This window comes from Triticum dicoccoides, chromosome 4A (assembly GCF_002162155.2).
Source record: "Triticum dicoccoides isolate Atlit2015 ecotype Zavitan chromosome 4A, WEW_v2.0, whole genome shotgun sequence".
NCBI classification, from domain to species: Eukaryota; Viridiplantae; Streptophyta; class Magnoliopsida; order Poales; family Poaceae; genus Triticum; species Triticum dicoccoides.
The window spans coordinates 16,094,272-16,110,836 of record NC_041386.1 but is presented as its reverse complement, the minus strand read 5'-3'; the positions used below and the strand labels follow the sequence as shown (position 1 = coordinate 16,110,836).

At 44.1% G+C, this 16,565-nt stretch overlaps 1 protein-coding gene across 1 annotated transcript; it reads left to right on the top strand.

Annotated features, from left to right (window-relative positions):
- The first annotated feature begins 2,105 nt into the window (after positions 1-2,105).
- On the top strand, positions 2,106-3,012 carry LOC119284648 (protein PAM68, chloroplastic-like). The gene has a single exon (XM_037563798.1). The coding sequence runs from the start codon at positions 2,190-2,192 to the stop codon at positions 2,823-2,825; it is 636 nt and encodes a 211-aa protein (XP_037419695.1). The 5' UTR covers positions 2,106-2,189; the 3' UTR covers positions 2,826-3,012.
- Positions 3,013-16,565: the final 13,553 nt, after the last annotated feature.

The following is a 16,565-nucleotide window of genomic DNA, read 5'->3' as shown; positions in this document are numbered from 1 at the left end:
TCATTGTGTTGGTAACTATAACAAGTGTGGCATGGTAACTATATAATTACTATGTTGATAACTTTAGCACGTGCAACCTGAAAACTACTTAATCACTGGGTTGGTAATTACAACATGGGCGGTGTAGTTCTTTAACTGAAATGGTTGGCATGTTCATACCTGTAGCATATGCAACTTCGTAACTACATGATTGTTACAACAGCTGGGTATACCACACCCATTGGATTTGGCGAGAATCGCTGGCATCCAACTCAACCTCGAGGCATCATGCAAAAGTCACGCTAAAGCACTACAATGATATGGTAGGTTTGTACATCGAGATGCCCCGACACCCTCTTTGTGACCGACAACCCTACCTTTCCAACTACATTTCCTATAAAGGCCCTTACTGACCCATCATCAGCATTGTCCTCAATATTGATGAAGTGTTTACAGGGTACACCAAATTATGTGAAACCCGCATGAAAAAGAACCAGCAAAAATCACTTTTGTACACTAGTACTATGTTGTGTGTCAGTTCCCTCCACTAGGAAGTTAGTTTCTCTTTTGTGAACATCAAAGGAGGTTGGGTGTTGTGGTTGTTTCCCTCAGCCTACACGTTACAAGGGCGTGCATAATGCGAGCCAACAAGGATTTAGACTTTCTCGAGCGCGCGGTAGACAATGGGATGATCGCGACTTTAGGATACCATCACACAAGTTTGAATTCGTTTGGACCTCTTACAGATTTTGATGCGTCCACCAATTAACCTTTTTGATCTAAAAAACCTAGAAAACACTTTGTGAGTGCCCATGGAAAATCATCATCTCATTTGATTTCAATGAATATATTTTTTTCACTATGTAGAATTCAAGAACTTACCTAGCGTTAATACATGTTTTCAAATTGCCTAATGTGTACTATAATTTTTCAAACAATTTGATTTCCCTGCCCCTAGTTTCTAAGGTTTCTCTTCTATGTTTTCGTTGACTGCACTAGGACGCAGTAATACAGCTGGAGGGATGGGGGTGCTGGGGCCATGGCTGCCCCATGGTGAACTTCTTGTCAAACAACCCCATATTTGTTAGCTCAAAATGCTCTAAATTTTTATGTTTGCCCCCCTCAATGTTTTACATCTTTTATTGGTCCCCTTTATATTGAAATTGTTGGGACGTGCGTGATATTGTTGTACCCATCAATCGCTTCAAATGTTGTTTATTTTTTGTACTGCAAAAGGTTGCCACCCCGCTTTATATATAAAGCTGATGAATCGATCAAAAAGGAAAAGAAAAGAAACATCAAAAGATACAAGATGCTAAATAACAGCTAACATGATTTGAATGCACCAAGAACACTTGAGCATTGGAGCCCTTGGCGAATCCGAGGTCAAGCCATCGAAGAAACTAAGTCAGGTGAGCCGCCCGCCGCCAAAGGAAGACCTCACTCCGTCAACTCCCTTGAGGCCAACCATTTAGGCACCCCCGTACCTCTCTACCTCCGAAGAGGCCTCCCCACCCTCTCACCTTTGGGATTGAAGGACGCCGCGGTCGGTGGTAGTAATGCTGACCCTCGAGCAAGTATGAACAAGGCCAACACGGTGCCAGAAAGCGGACCACAAGCACGGTCACCTCACCCTGCGAAACAAACCACCGACGTCGACGTCGCCTCTAGCCAAGACCAAGACAGAGACCTCAAGCCGCTGAACATGATTAGCACTAAAGATACGCCGGCAATCGACCACCCACACCGAAGGTTCGCCCACCCAACCAAAGTCCTAGGGCAGCTTCTTCAAGAAAAAAATGATGCCGTTGGAGCACTCTCGCCGTCCAATCCAAGGGATTTTGAGCTTTCACCCGGGATGTGGAGGAGGAGGGAAGGGGTTGAACCTTTGATATAATCTATGCATTTTCGAGATGTGGTGATCAAGCTTAGATGGTTTGGTTCTTTTGGTACTGAAACTAGATTCGATAAATAGGTTATAGTAAATACAAGATTATACCCCACAAAAAATACAAAATTATTAAAAATGTATATTTTCTTAAAAAAATCCTTCTCTGAACATAAAGTAAAGGTATATTTCTCTATTTTTCCATTTTGAAAATCTGGACTTCGGCTTCTGGCTGCTCTAGGCCGTCCGTCTCCGTCCCCGCGTGCGTGTTAGAGATAAGATGTCCTCTTGCCAGTGACCCGGAACGGGGCTAGCTCTCGCCATGGAGCTGCCGCTCTCTGCGCCGCGCGCGCATGCCGCCGCTGCCTTCCCCTGCAGCCCCACTTCTATCTTCCGCCTCCACGGGGCAGCCACTCCCCACAGCCGCGCGCGCCCTCTGCACGCCCGCAGGAACAAGAACTCCAGGGGCGACGCCGCTGAGCCCAAAGTCATCACCATCGGCCGGCCCGGGAAGAAGAGCAAGCGGCGCGGCGACAAGAAGCAGGATCAGCAGCAGCTCCCGGCGGACCAAGAAGACGAAGACGACGAGGAGGACGATGATGAGGAGGAGGACGAGAGGGACGTGGCGATCCCGGAGGTGGTGACGAACCGGATGATGCGGCGGGTGGGGGCGTCGGTGGGGATCCCGCTGGCGCTGGGGCTGGCCTTCTTCCCGGCGTTCTACTACCTGAAGAAGGTGGCGAAGGTGGACGTGCCGAGCTTCATCCCCTACGGGCTGTCCTTCGTCTTCTTCGGGGCGGCGCTGGCCGGCGTGAGCTACGGCATCGTGTCAGCCAGCTGGGACCCCGCCAGAGAGGGCTCCCTGCTCGGCTGGAACGAGGCCCGCCGCAACTGGCCCGTCTTCTGGGAGTCCTTCCGGGGCACCCCTCCTCCGAGCCCTCCTCGCCGGGGACGATGATCATAGGCTGTGGTGGTAACTCGGTTAAGCTTAAGTACTCTTGTTTCCCACAATTTCTTCTTCTTGCTGTACGCCTGTACGTAGCTGTAGATGTTCTTGTGAGCGTGTGTGTGTAATACAATGAGATTTTGTTGGCCAGTCACTCATCAGTAAGAGACGGAGCAGCATAAGTAGAAATCATTCATTACGGCATAATCCAAAGCATATAATTACTGTCAAAATAACTCTAGTCAAAAGGAAGAAACATCCACTGCTACTGCTGTTACATATCAATTCCCACGGGACGCACCCAACGAGGCTCGGAACAGCAAAGGCGGTCCTGTACCGCAAAGGGTTGTGCATAAGATCAGGAGGCTTATATTGATATGATCCAACAGCGTCTTGTTTCCCCGGTGTCTACCTCTAGGTGTGAGCCATCATCACTAGTGCCAAGATGGTTACTACTTCATTGATGATCAAATGATGGGTGTGGGAGTGTGATGTCCTGGCTCAGTTTGTCCAGACTCTTCAAGGGGTCATCATCCAAGAACTGGCTGAAGCAATAGCGGCTTTGACCAAAGGTCTGCATTTTGCTGTGTCGGAAGGCTATCGACGAGTGATGATTCTGGCTTCAGATTGTCTGATGGTGGTGAACAAGCTACAGGCCACAGCTAGTTGCTGATTTCTACTTCCATTGCTCTTCAGATTCAGAGTTGTTTCATCTCTCCTGTTAAATGTATCTGCGTCGAGATTGTACAAGAATCTGCCAGTCCTTCAATTTTCATAAGAGTTGAATTCATGATCTCATTGTCCAAGTGAGTAGCTTAGCATTATAATGTTGCATACCTTGCTGCAACGAACCAGCCCTTAAAATGTTTCCTGCTGGTAGTGTTTGCCACCCCGAGTTGATTCTTACATATACATTTTCCTGCTCTAAGTTTCTTCATGTGACAGCAATTGAGGTCACTAACTTCAGTTTTGGCTACAGCCTACGTTCTCCATTTATCGGATAGCTTCAAGAGATGTAGTGTCATTTGACATATCTTCATTCACAGACTGCACCCGGCTTTAGGGCCACCGCGCTCATCCTCTATGTCGCCACCACCCTGGAACACACTGCTTAGGTCCAGTTTCAAGGTCCCGTGGTAGCAGTCACTATGCCCCCAATTTAATCGTACACTAATCATACACGCAAATGTGTACGATCAAGATCAAGGACTCACGGAAAAATATCACAACACAACTCTAGACACAAATTAAAATAATACAAGCTTTATATTACAAGCCAGGGGCCTCGAGGGCTCGAATACATAAACTCGAATACACAAGAGTCAGCGGAAGCAACAATATCTGAGTACAGACATAAGTTAAACAAGTCTGCCTTAAGAAGGCTATCACAAAAGCAACAACGATCGAAAAGGCAAGGCCTCCTGCCTGGAAGCCTCCTAACTACTCCAGGTCGTCAGCGGCCGTCACGTAATAGTAGGCACCCTCGGGTAGTAGTACTCATCAGTGGTGTCGTCTGACTCCTGGGATCCGTCATCTGGTCGCAACAATCGGGTATGGGGGAAAAGAGGTAGCAAAGCAACCGTGAGTACTCATCCAAATTACTCACAAGACTTACATCAGATCTAAACTAAGTATGCATCTATATCGAAGGAAAGGGTTGTATCTGTGGACTAAACTGCAGAATGCCAGAAGAGAAGGAGAAAGCCTAGCCTATCGAAGACTAGCATCTTCAAGCAGCTCCAAGCATCTGTAGCATTCAGAAGAGTATAGAATAGCAATATATATTTAGCAAACATGTTGTAACATTAGCGCCCACAGATCACTTCCCCGACTCCCTGCGAGGAAGCAATCCCGAAGCCATCATATTCATTACATGCCTCAGCATTCAGTATCCAGTTCTACTTGTATCGATCAGGATACAACTACGAGCGTCCGTTACCGTAGGACAGGCTATCGGTAGATGTTTTCTTCCCTGCAGGGGTGCACCAACTTACCCAACACGCTCGATCAACTCCGGCCGGACACACCATCAGGTCATGACCGGCCTTAGCAGATCAACACACCACAGTCCTACCTAGGCTCAACAGAGAGGCCAGCATGCCGGTCTACATCCTAAATGCGAAGGGGTCATGGGCCATCGCCCTTTGCAATCCTGCACGTTGCGTACGCGGCCGGTGAGCAGACATAGCCTCCCTTATACAAGGCAAGATGTTCCAGTCCAACCCGGTGCGCGCCGCTCTATCGCTGACATCCGTTGAGTTTTCGGCTGATACATACGACGCAGAGTGCCCATACTTATTCCCACGTGATGGTTAGTGCGAAAAAGGCCAGAGGCCTACTCGGATCAAATATCCAAACCGTAAGTGTCTTGATAGTGCGGTAACGATCAATGATCCACGATATGTGGTCATGTCGCCCCGTCTCACGGACTTGCGGCAAGGGCTAAGGATGCCCGGCCGCGCCGCGTGAAAAACTTGCGGGTATCCTCCAGATCAACCCGACTTCACATCACTCGCGGGTACCCCTCGGGGCCAACCCGATGTCATCATGGCTCTGTGGTAAGTCAAAGTAATCGTGTGTCTGAAACAACAAGGGGGAAACCTGAGGAATCACCCTCGATGGATTCCCACTCGATGTAACCATCAAGGTGGACTTGGAGGAATCACCCTCGTTGGTCCACACTTGAGGGGTTGCACGACAGAGTCATTATTGGGAGTGGTCAAGGAGGAATCATCCTTGATGACCACGATCGAATAGCTACGCTACAAGGTTAACATCAGAAGTGCTGATGAGGTATCACCCTCGGCACTCGATAGTAACTCTGCAGAGTCGTACAACTAAGGGGGTTGATGTGCGGTGTCGGGGCCCTGACGTCGATCACGTTGATCGAGTCATCGAACATAAAGCAGGGGCAACTGAGACAAGGTGGGGGTCACTGATGGATCTCTAACCAACCTATACTAAGCAGTTTAGAATAAGCAGGTAAGGTATGAAAGCAGGTAACAAAAACAGGCTATGCATATGAATAGGATCATACAAAAAGCAGTAGCAGTTCTAATGCAAGCATGAGAGGGAAAGAAATGGGCGATATCGGAATGCTCATGGGGAGTTTTCTTGCCTGGAAGCTTTGCTGCAAAAGAAGGGCCGTCGACGAGGTCGATCACCGGGGCATCATCGGCCTCGGGGTCTACCGGAGAGAAGATGGGGGAGAAACAATAAATATAAAGCAAACAAAGCATCACAAAGCATAACATGGCAATATGATGAGCCGAGTGTGACCTAACGTATGGCTACATGATATAGGTGAAGGGGGAATTCAACCGGGAATGTTTTCCCGGTTCCGGACCTGTGTCAGACAGATGACCGGAGGGGGATTGTTCCATGTTCAGCATTCTAGGGGAATGTGACAGATGAACGGACCGTGCATTCGGATTCTTTGGATTTTTCTTAGCAACTTTCATATATAAAGTTTTTCAATCTGAGCTACAGTTTATTTTCTATGAATTTTAAAAGATTTAAACATTTTCAGAAACTATTTAAATTAACAGAAAAGGAATATTGCATCATGATGACATCATAGTGACGTCAACAGTCAGTAGCCGCACTAACCAGGTCAAACCTGACCAGTGGGGCCCACCTGTCATTGGCAGTGGGCTAACAGCAATTCATTTTAATTTAAACAGAGTAATTAGTGACTGGACCCCACGTGTCAGTGACTCATTAGTTTAGCTAATTATTTTTATTTAGGAAAATGTTTTAATTAGTTTAATTATGCGGGGGGTGCGTGTCAGTGGCACTGAGTGCCCAGTCAGCAAAGTTGACCACGGTCAACGTGGTCAACTGGGTCCAGGGGGCCCACGGGCAGCGACCCAGAGGCAGGCCCCACCGATGCCGGAGCAACACCGGCGACCATTTCACGCAGCAGACATCACTGGAAATCGCGCACAGAGCATGGGGAGGGTCCCGCGTGGGTGCGTTGGAAAGAGCATGCGACGGAGAGGCGATCTGCGGCGGTGGTGTGGCCGGAGGAGCACCGTAGCGACGACGGTGAGCTCATCGGCGGACGGCGGCGCTCGGGAGCAATGACGATTGGTGATGCGGGCACGCTAGCGAGCAAATAAATTTCCAGACGGCCTCTACGTGACGCGATGAGCATGACAGTGGCACTCACGGGACCCAAAGGTCACCGTGGCTATGCCGGCTACGAGCGCGAGCGGCGGAGTGTTCGGTCGTCGGTGGCATCGGTGGCTACGAAACGTGGGCGAGCTAACAGAGAGGGGGAGGACAGGCAGGAGCTCACAGCGGAGCCGTAGGGAGTGGTAGTGAGCTCGGGGAGGGCGCGAGGTAGTCGGAATCGGCGACGAACGCCGGCTATCGTGGAATTGTCACGGCAGATGTCCTAGTGTGAGGACTTAGTTGTGAGGCCAACGCATCTATGTGGTAGCTTGAGAGGGGTTGATCGGAATCGAGAGACGCGAGGTTTTACCCAGGTTCGGCCCCTCATGGTGGAGGTAAAAGCCTACATCCTGCTTCATTGATATTGATGATGATGATCACGATTATAGGGGTGCTCTATTTCGAGAGCTATTGACTTGTCTGTCTAAACCTAACTTGTGAAATTTGTGGAACCTCTCCCTCTTGGGGTGCCCTGCCCCTCCTTATATATGTTGAGGGGGCGGGTTGCATGACTAGTCCTAGTAGGATTAGGATTACTCTATTACAAGTGGAGTCCTAGTCTTACTTCCTTTGTAGGAGAATATTCCTTATGCCTTTCCTCTTAAGCCGGCCCACCATAACATGAGCCGGTCTTCTAGGCCTTGTCATCCATCTGAAACACCTGCCAGGTTACTAATGAGCCACCAAGATCGGGCGGGTTACCCGTTATTCGCCAAGCTCCGGGCGGGTCACCAGTGAGTCGCCAAGATCCATCCGGGTCATACATCCAGCCAGGTTACACCACGGGGTATATCCCCGACATTAGCCCCCAGTTTAATTTGGATTTATCCATGTTAAACTGATCTTGCAAAATAAACACAAGAACAAATTTGACAGGTTGTGCTTCGGGTTAAAAATTTGTAAGTCGGCACCTGATCATCCTTAAGTCCTTGTCATTTCCTCCTTCTAGAAAATTTGGGTCAATAGGCCAGCTTCATAATCAATTTGCTGACGTTGGCTTCTCATAGAAATATATTGTGAAGAATATTTGATTCAACTCCCAATGGTTAACAAAAATATTGGTCTTGAAATACTCATCTGATTTTCAGCCGGCTTGTAGAACTTGCCGGTTTATCATTGCCAAAATATCCGGTTTGTAAATATTGATAGCATCGGGTCATAATTGTTGCCGATGCCGGGTCATAGTTATTGGTGACACCGAGTCATGATTGTTGGTGACGCCGGGTCATAATTGTTGCAGACACCGGGTCAATCTGGTTTGCTCAAAACTCAAAATTGGAAGATATTTCTCCCTTATATCCATATTACCTGTAGCCCCCAAGTCTTGAGAAGAACAAAGTGATGACTTAAGACTTGCTTCAATATGAATATTGGCACTTTGAAGAAATCCATGTTGTTCATCTTAGTCACTAGTAAAGACTGAATACTCCATATATGCAGCCCCCAAGTGTCGGGTTGTCATGCTTGCAGCAACCTGGGACTTGTAATTGCCTTATACTCATAAAAACTTCAACCAGTGTAGCCCCCAAGGGCCGGGTCATTATGCAATAATGAGCAGGGACTTTATAAATATGATCATGTAGACTTGAACAACAATGTGTAGCCCCCAAGGGCCGGCTCAGTAAGATAATATTGAGCTGGGACTTTATATATACTTCTTTGAAAAGAACATCATATGATGTAACCCCTATCATGGGGCTTGAATCCACGTCCACAAGGTTAAGAGCTTTGTGTTTTACCAACTGAGCAGTGGACCCTTGAATATAATGGAATAAGACTTGTGTACCTTGAATTGTTGACAAGAGCAATTGGTAGCCCCCAAGGGCTGGCTCATTATGATGTAATGAGTCGGGTCTTCAATAAGGCCAGTAAAAATGACTTTGCATTAGCCCCCAAGTGTCATGGTGCATGCTTGCAGTGACATGAGACTTGCGTATTTGATGTAATCTCAACTTGAATAATGTAGCCCCCAAGTGCCGGGTCGTAAGCCTGCAGCGACTTGGGACTACTCCTTAAATTGTAGAATAAATTATATCCATTGATAAAATAATATCCATTGCGCTGAAGCGACTTTGAAAACCTCAATCATAATATTGGTTATTGATAACCATAAAAAATCCAGCCATATTGGCTATTCAAGATTTGAATAATATAATCTGTCGAGGGTGTTGACCCGTAGGCATGCAATAGCATGATTTTGATTGCTCAAGCCATGGTAATCATAGTTATATAACCAAAACTGGACTGAATGATAACCATATAATTTAAAATATATCATACATGTGATATTTGATCACACTATTGGTTTACCAAGGCAGTGCAGTAGGGGTGATAACCCAAATTTTTGAGCACTGGTAATTATCAGAAATTGCCGGTTTATAAAGAAAGTCGGGCCGGGTTAATAAACACCGGATCATATCTCAAACTGGCGACTTATAGTCAAAAGCCATGTCGGGCTAATAAACACCGGATTCTATCTCATCTCATATTGGCGACTTATAGTCGAAGACCAGGCAGGGTTAATGAACACGGGTTAATGTCATATATGACTCAGAATGTCATATATAACACTAACATTTCTTCTTGTAATTATGTTTTATCTATGTTGGATGGCATTGAAGATCAAAGAATTCTCAGCACTATGGAAGCCAATTTCAGGACTATATTGAGGAGGCACATTTCCAAATTAATGGAAGTGAAAAGAGTATATTGGAAAACAAGATTTAAAATGAGGTGTGTGAAACTGGATGATGAGAATACCGATTTTTTCCATGCCATGGCTACCCAGAGTTACAGAAAAAACTTCATTACTTCTATCAATGATGAAGATGGAAATCCTGTCCAAAACCATGATCATAAGGCTGCTATCATATGGAAATCTTTCAAAGACAGACTGGGCAAGTCAATTGATCCACATATGTTATTTAACATGGAGGAACTTATTCAACCATCTGACCTCTCTGAAGTTGAAGCCCCTTTCACTATGGAGGAGATTGATCAAGTGATTAAGGATATTCCATCTGATAGAGCACCAGGACCAGATGGCTTCAATGGTGCATTCCTAAAATATGCTGGGATATAATTAAACAAGATATTTACACTATGATTTGGGATTTTTTGAAGGGAACAGTGACATTCAGAGTATCAACACTGCCTTCATTACTCTTATTCCAAAGATTTCAAACCCTGTCAATATGAATGATTATAGACCTATTTCCCTGGTCAGTCTTCCTTTAAAAATTATTACAAAGCTTATGGCTAATAGAGCTCAGAAAATTATTACCTCAGTTATACATCAGAATCAGTATGGGTTTATCAAAGGTAGAAATATTCAAGATTGTTCGGGTTATGCTTTTGAATATCTCCATTTATGCCATCAGTCAAAAGAACCCATCATCATTCTAAAATTAGATTTTGAAAAGGCATTTGATAAGGTGGAATACAAAACCATTACTGCTATGCTCAGAGACAAAGGTTTTGGACCTAGATGGATCAAGTGGGTAGAAAATATTCTCCAAACTGCATCTACTTCTGTCCTACTTAATGGAGTGGCTGGGAAAAAAATCATCTGCAAGAGAGGGGTCAGACAAGGGGATCCTCATTCCCCTTTATTATATGTTATTACTACAGATCTTCTTCAAACGGTTATTAATGCTGCCTGGTCAAATGGATAATTAGCTCTTCCTATAAATCATGTATATGGTCAAGATTATCCAATCATTCAGTATGCTGATGATACTTTGTTGATTATGCCTGCCAATGAAGACCAGCTAAACCACCTCAATTACCTTCTGAATCTGTTCAGTCTGTCCACTGGTCTCTTTGTTAATTTCAGCAAATCCTCAATGATTCCCATCAATGTGAATCATCAAGAGGTCACCAGACTTGCCATAGTATTTGGATGCAAAGTGGAGAGCCTCCCCTTCACTTATCTAGGTCTACCCATGGGCACCACAAAACCATCAGTACAGGATCTCATTCCTGTCATATCTAGAATTGACAAAAGATTAGCTGGGGTTGCTAGATTCATGAATTATTCTGGTAGACTTACTTACATCAATTCAGTTGTTGCTTCAATGCCAATATTTGCCATGTGCTCTCTCAAAGTGCATATCACCATCCTAGATCATGTTGATAAATCAAGCAGAAATGTCTTATGGTATGGAAATGATATTAATAAAGGTGGCAAATGTTTGGCAAGCTGGCAGATTATATGCAAACCAAAAAATCAAGGGGGTCTTGGTGTTTTGAATTTGAGAGAACAAAACAAAGCCCTACTTATTAAGCATCTTTACAGATTTTATAACAAGATGGATGTACCTTGGGTTAAACTAATTTGGGAGGCCCATTATCAGAATAATGAAGCTCATCATGCTAACAGAAACAAAGGCTCTTTCTGGTGGAGAGATTGCATGAAAATGTATGATTACTTCAGAGATATGACAACTTGTGATATTAAAACTGGGGATACCAATATGCTATGGGAGGATAAATGGAATGGTGATATTAGGAAGCTAAAGTATCCTGAGCTACACTCATTTACTTATAATGAAAATATATCTATCAAGGATGCCAAGGATATGGATAATTTGTATAGTTTATTTCAACTACCCCTATCCATTCAAGCACATCAGCAATTTCATCAACTTTCTGATGAATTAAATGCCATCAGGCACAACCAAGAGCATGACATTTGGAATTTCAATTGGAGCAACAACAAAAGCATGACCAGGATGATTTATCAATTTCTTATGAAGGGTGAAGATGTTGCTGATACTTTTAAGTGGATATGGAAATCATGTTGCCTTCCTAAACATAATTTTTTCTGCTAGCTTATGCTTAATGACGGGATAAACACATGTGACCTTTTAACTAGAAAGAGCATGCACCTTGATTCCACTACATGTGTGTTATGTAATGCAGAAGACATGGAAGACAGAATGCACCTCCTCTTCACTTGCCCATTTAGTCAAGGTTTCTGGTGGGATATTGGATTTGAATGGAATTCAGATTTGGATATTCATAGTATGATCATGGATGCCAATCACAGATACAAAATCAAACATTTTATGGAAATTATGATAGTGGGCTGTTGGAGCATTTGGAATCAAAGAAATGGGATGATATTTGAGGGGATACCTTGCTCAATTAATGAATGCAAGTATGATTTCATCAGATCTTTCAAGATTACCATGATGAGAGCTAAACCATCTCTGAAAGATGGCATGTCATCTTGGATTGACAACATTTAATTTCAATAATTTAGATTACCTTTTCTTCTCTTTTCATCTTTTATTGTATTTCTCCCTTTTCTGGTTGTCTCCCCAACAACCATTGTAAGACCATCTTATTTGTTTCTTTGTTTTAATGAAAAATGACATACAGTAGGGTTGTTGCCCTACTGTTCTTTGGTCAAAAAAACCATGTATTACTATGTCACAAGAAAAAATCTCAAAAAGACGTTCAAAGCAACAAACAACAGAAAATGCAAGGCTTTCATAGGCCGCCAAGCCAAAATATCTTCTTCAATGAAACTAGCATTAGCCATTGGAAGGTACGCGCTTTCCGTGAGCCGACACTCACATTACCCAATCGACATTTTAACCCAGATAAGTTCAGTTCTTATTTAAAGATAGACTTATCAGGAGTATGCGGGGTCAGAGTAGCATCGTGCATCACAGGCCGATTTATCCAAGTTTCAAGGAAGGCGGCTTTATTAGCCTGAGCTTCTCCTTGCTTTTCGTAAACCGTGCCCTCTCATGACAAACCGGCGTTTTAACCTTAATGAGTTCAGGGTCTTGTTTAAAAGATTGACTGTTAAGAGTTCGGCAGGTCAATCAGGATTACCTGATGGAGAAGCATCTCGCATACAGGCAGGATAACCCGGGGTAGATCCGAAGGTTGAAGACGAGCTCGTTCCTATTGGAGTAGAGGCGCTCGGCTCGATCTCGATGGCGTAGGCGACGCAGACGATGACGAGGAAGATGGTGAGCACCAGATCGAGGCGCGGGAGGCACGGTGGCCATGGAATCAAGCGGCAATGACGGAGAGCGTTTTGGGTGAGGTGGGGAACGAGAGAGGGAGCAGCGCGCGGGGGCGAATGGGTAGCTAGGATTTGCGGAAGGGCGATAGGGACTCGGGGCAGGTCTTAACGACATCGGGGACCGCGGGATGCGCGACAGCGAGGCAACTGTCGGCGAGCGCGCGCGACAGTGCACGATGAGGACGACGATGCGGCTAGGTGGACTGGGCTGGGAATAGCTGCAGCCCAGAGGCCAGGTAAGCCTGTGCCCTTTCCTTATTCTGTTTTTTTCTTTTAATTTAAAACAAAGAAGGGAAATGATTTATTGGAGCATCCAAAGGATTTAGGAAAAATATGGGATGTGCCCCTTTTATTCCCTGGTGATCTTAGACAGTGTCACAAATATTTCGGAGACCAGAAGAATTCATTTGATATTTTTCATAAATAGGATAGCATTTAAAAAAATGCTGAATTGGTGCTGTTATAATTGCTAATGCTCATCTTTGCACAAAAGTGATGTTGTGTTCCTTAACAAATAATTGTTATGGAATTTTTGACAAATGATGAACATTTTTCCAGCAACTTTTGAGCAACTTCAAACTTCACTTGAATTTGAATTGACTGGAATTTCAAATGGGATATTGAACAAAGGTGATTAAGCACTGTTTGGAAAAATGATTAGTTTAATCACAGAGGGTTACTATAGCATGACACTAGGGATGTTACAAATCTCCTCCACTACAAGAAATCTCATCCCGAGATTTAAGAGGTGCAGTAAGGGGAAAAGGATTGGTTACGAAATTCTAACAGCTCTTCTTTCCTTGCTGCTCTCATTGAAGAGGTTGAACCATAACGTTGATGTCTTCAATTTTCTGCATATGAGCATCATTATGAAGTCGTCATCCTGTCTTCGGGAATTCCATCATACTTACGAATAGGAAAAGGGGCGGCTTGACAATGATAGAATGTTATAAGGGGTAACCATCGGGGGTTATCCCACGAATGAAAACATGAGTATCTCTCGAGTTGAACAAAGAAAACACGTTGAGAGCGAAGTAATAAGGTACAATAAGAAGCTTCAAACGGATAGACAATCGTTCGATGTTTGAAACAAAGTGTGAAAGAGGTCCAGAGCAATGAGAATACGTATTGCGTCTGATACCAAAATAGATCACTCACAAGGTGGCTCGTGAATTACAAATGAAGCCAAGCGCAAGCAATAACTTTTGGAAAATAGGGATGTATAGAAGAGTCAGGTTTCGATCCTGTGGAACTGTGGATTATGGACCCACCATGTGGGATAAAAGTGGAAAGGGCGCTGACATCTTGCATAACCATGTAAGTAAGGCATGTCAGAGGATAGCCTGTCAGTTATGTCGGCACAACATCGGTACCAAGGGCGAGGGATGAAGAGAACCATCTTCCTGCTCGTTGAATGAGGCGGACCAATAGGAAAAGTTCTCGTCCATCGGTGGTTACCGGAATGTCATCAACAATAGTAGCAGGTTCTTACTGACAGAGTTGTACACCAAGGTGCTTACAAAAGCAGTGACTTATTACTGCTTAGATCATATAAACCTCAAGAACGTTAAAAAATAATGGAAAGGAAAATGTGATTATCAGACTAAACAGAACAATGGAAAGGAAAATGTGTTTAAACACATAATTCAGGGGGTATATTCTTCACAACGACTACATCAAGTAAAAGGACTGATGCAGCATAAGATATTGAAACCACAGATATGACACCAACTCGGAATCAAGCTTGTTGTTTGAGGTGAAACGATAAGACAAGGAAGATCGACGAAAGGTTAGCTCATCGTCAAAAATTGTGCTCCGAGAAGAAGGACCAGGTAGCACAGTTAAAATTAGCACGATAATGATGTAGCCGATCAGGCTAGGGATGACTTGAAGGATTATTAAACTCATAAGCAACGAAGATTACTTAGAGGTTGTTGAATCGTAGTGCGGACTAGATTTAGTTATGGCTGTCCTCGAGTGACTTAACAACTCAGACCCAAAAAAATTTGGAATTAATGAGAATGTAGTACTTGATAGAGAACTCATAAGAAGTTATGCAGTTCCGTGATAATCTCGAGATAACATGGGGTAATACTCGATGGTAGATCAAAGTAGAGGCTGGACTGGTGTATTGACTTGCAAAATACAAGTGCTTTAACTTGTCCGAGAAATGGGATCAAAGAAGAACAATCATGGTTGGAACCACGATTGTAAAGGACAAATCCCAGATATAAGATGAACTTATACCCAAGGAATAATTAATTTAAGAGAAGCGTTAATGATAAGATCTACATCGTGTCCATGGGCATGAACACAAAGTTCAAGGTCGACTCCCACTTCTCCAATGCACAACTTTTCATTCACTAACCACTTTCGAAGGAGTTGTAGTGTTGGAATTTTATCTGACGAAAAGCCAGTAGAGTATAATCCGTAGTAGATTCTGGATTCACATAGATTAGAAAAGGCATAGGTGCATCCCATCAGGGCATCTTAAAAACGTATACCACAAGCTTCAAGAGTAAATATCACCAACTCGATAACAGAGCATGGTTGATCAAATCAGAGAATAGGATTTACCAGTGGCATTATGTATCCGAGGGAAAACTCACAAGGTTATTGAATATGAAGGACGTTGTTGGTTGAAATCCAACAAAGGATCTCGAGTCCACAAGGGATCTGATGTGAGCATCGGTACTCAACTAGAAGGAGAAAGAATGCAAGGAGATCATATGATAGAAACAACTGACTAATTCAAAGCTCAATGTAGAGGAATTATGACTTCCAAATTAAGGAATCAAAAGCAAACGCTCTAACTAAGGATGGATAAGTTGAGTAAGCTTAGGGGTACAATCGACGACAATTTGATCGGTCAAGATCCAGCTCATGTTTAAAATGACGTCAGAGCCGGAAGGATGAATCCTAGGATCTGATTGAGGATTGCGAGCATTCGCAACATATTGGATCAAGGGACGGACAAGACTCAAAATGATAGCGACAGAGGATGTCAACAGAGATTACTAGAAATATGGAATTAACCATAATGCAGGTACGCGGGACTTTCAAGAGTAATAGGCTTCTAAGGATTTCGGAAGATCGAATAGTATTTCAAAGGATTTTGTCAAACACATGAATCATCTGGGGATGAGCAGATACTCGATAAGTGCGAGAAATTATCCGTAGGGGTATTCAGGAGGCAAAGAACTGCAAGGCAGTAGGCACAAAGTATTCTCGGAACAATAGAGAGAATTTCGGTGTATCTTGTAATAACAAGATCAACTGGGGGTGAATGTATGAATGACAAATGTAGGTAGTTATCCATAAGGATACATCGGTGGTAGGGAATTGTAAAAGCGATGACACATAGTCTCGAGAGAACATCATAGGGTGTCTTCGGTTCTGGTGAAACAACCGATCATTCGGACCGAGGGGCTCTCCGGGAGATAGTATTTACGTGAACCTAGAGTTAGAGTTAGCAAGATCATTTAACCCAAATAGGAGAGAGATCGGAGTCCTAGATTATAGATGAGGAGTAA

What these genes read in the sequence shown, in the direction of transcription:
- LOC119284648 (XM_037563798.1), top strand. Translation starts at nt 2,190, where the DNA reads ATGGAGCTGCCGCTCTCTGCGCCGCGCGCGCATGCCGCCGCTGCCTTC.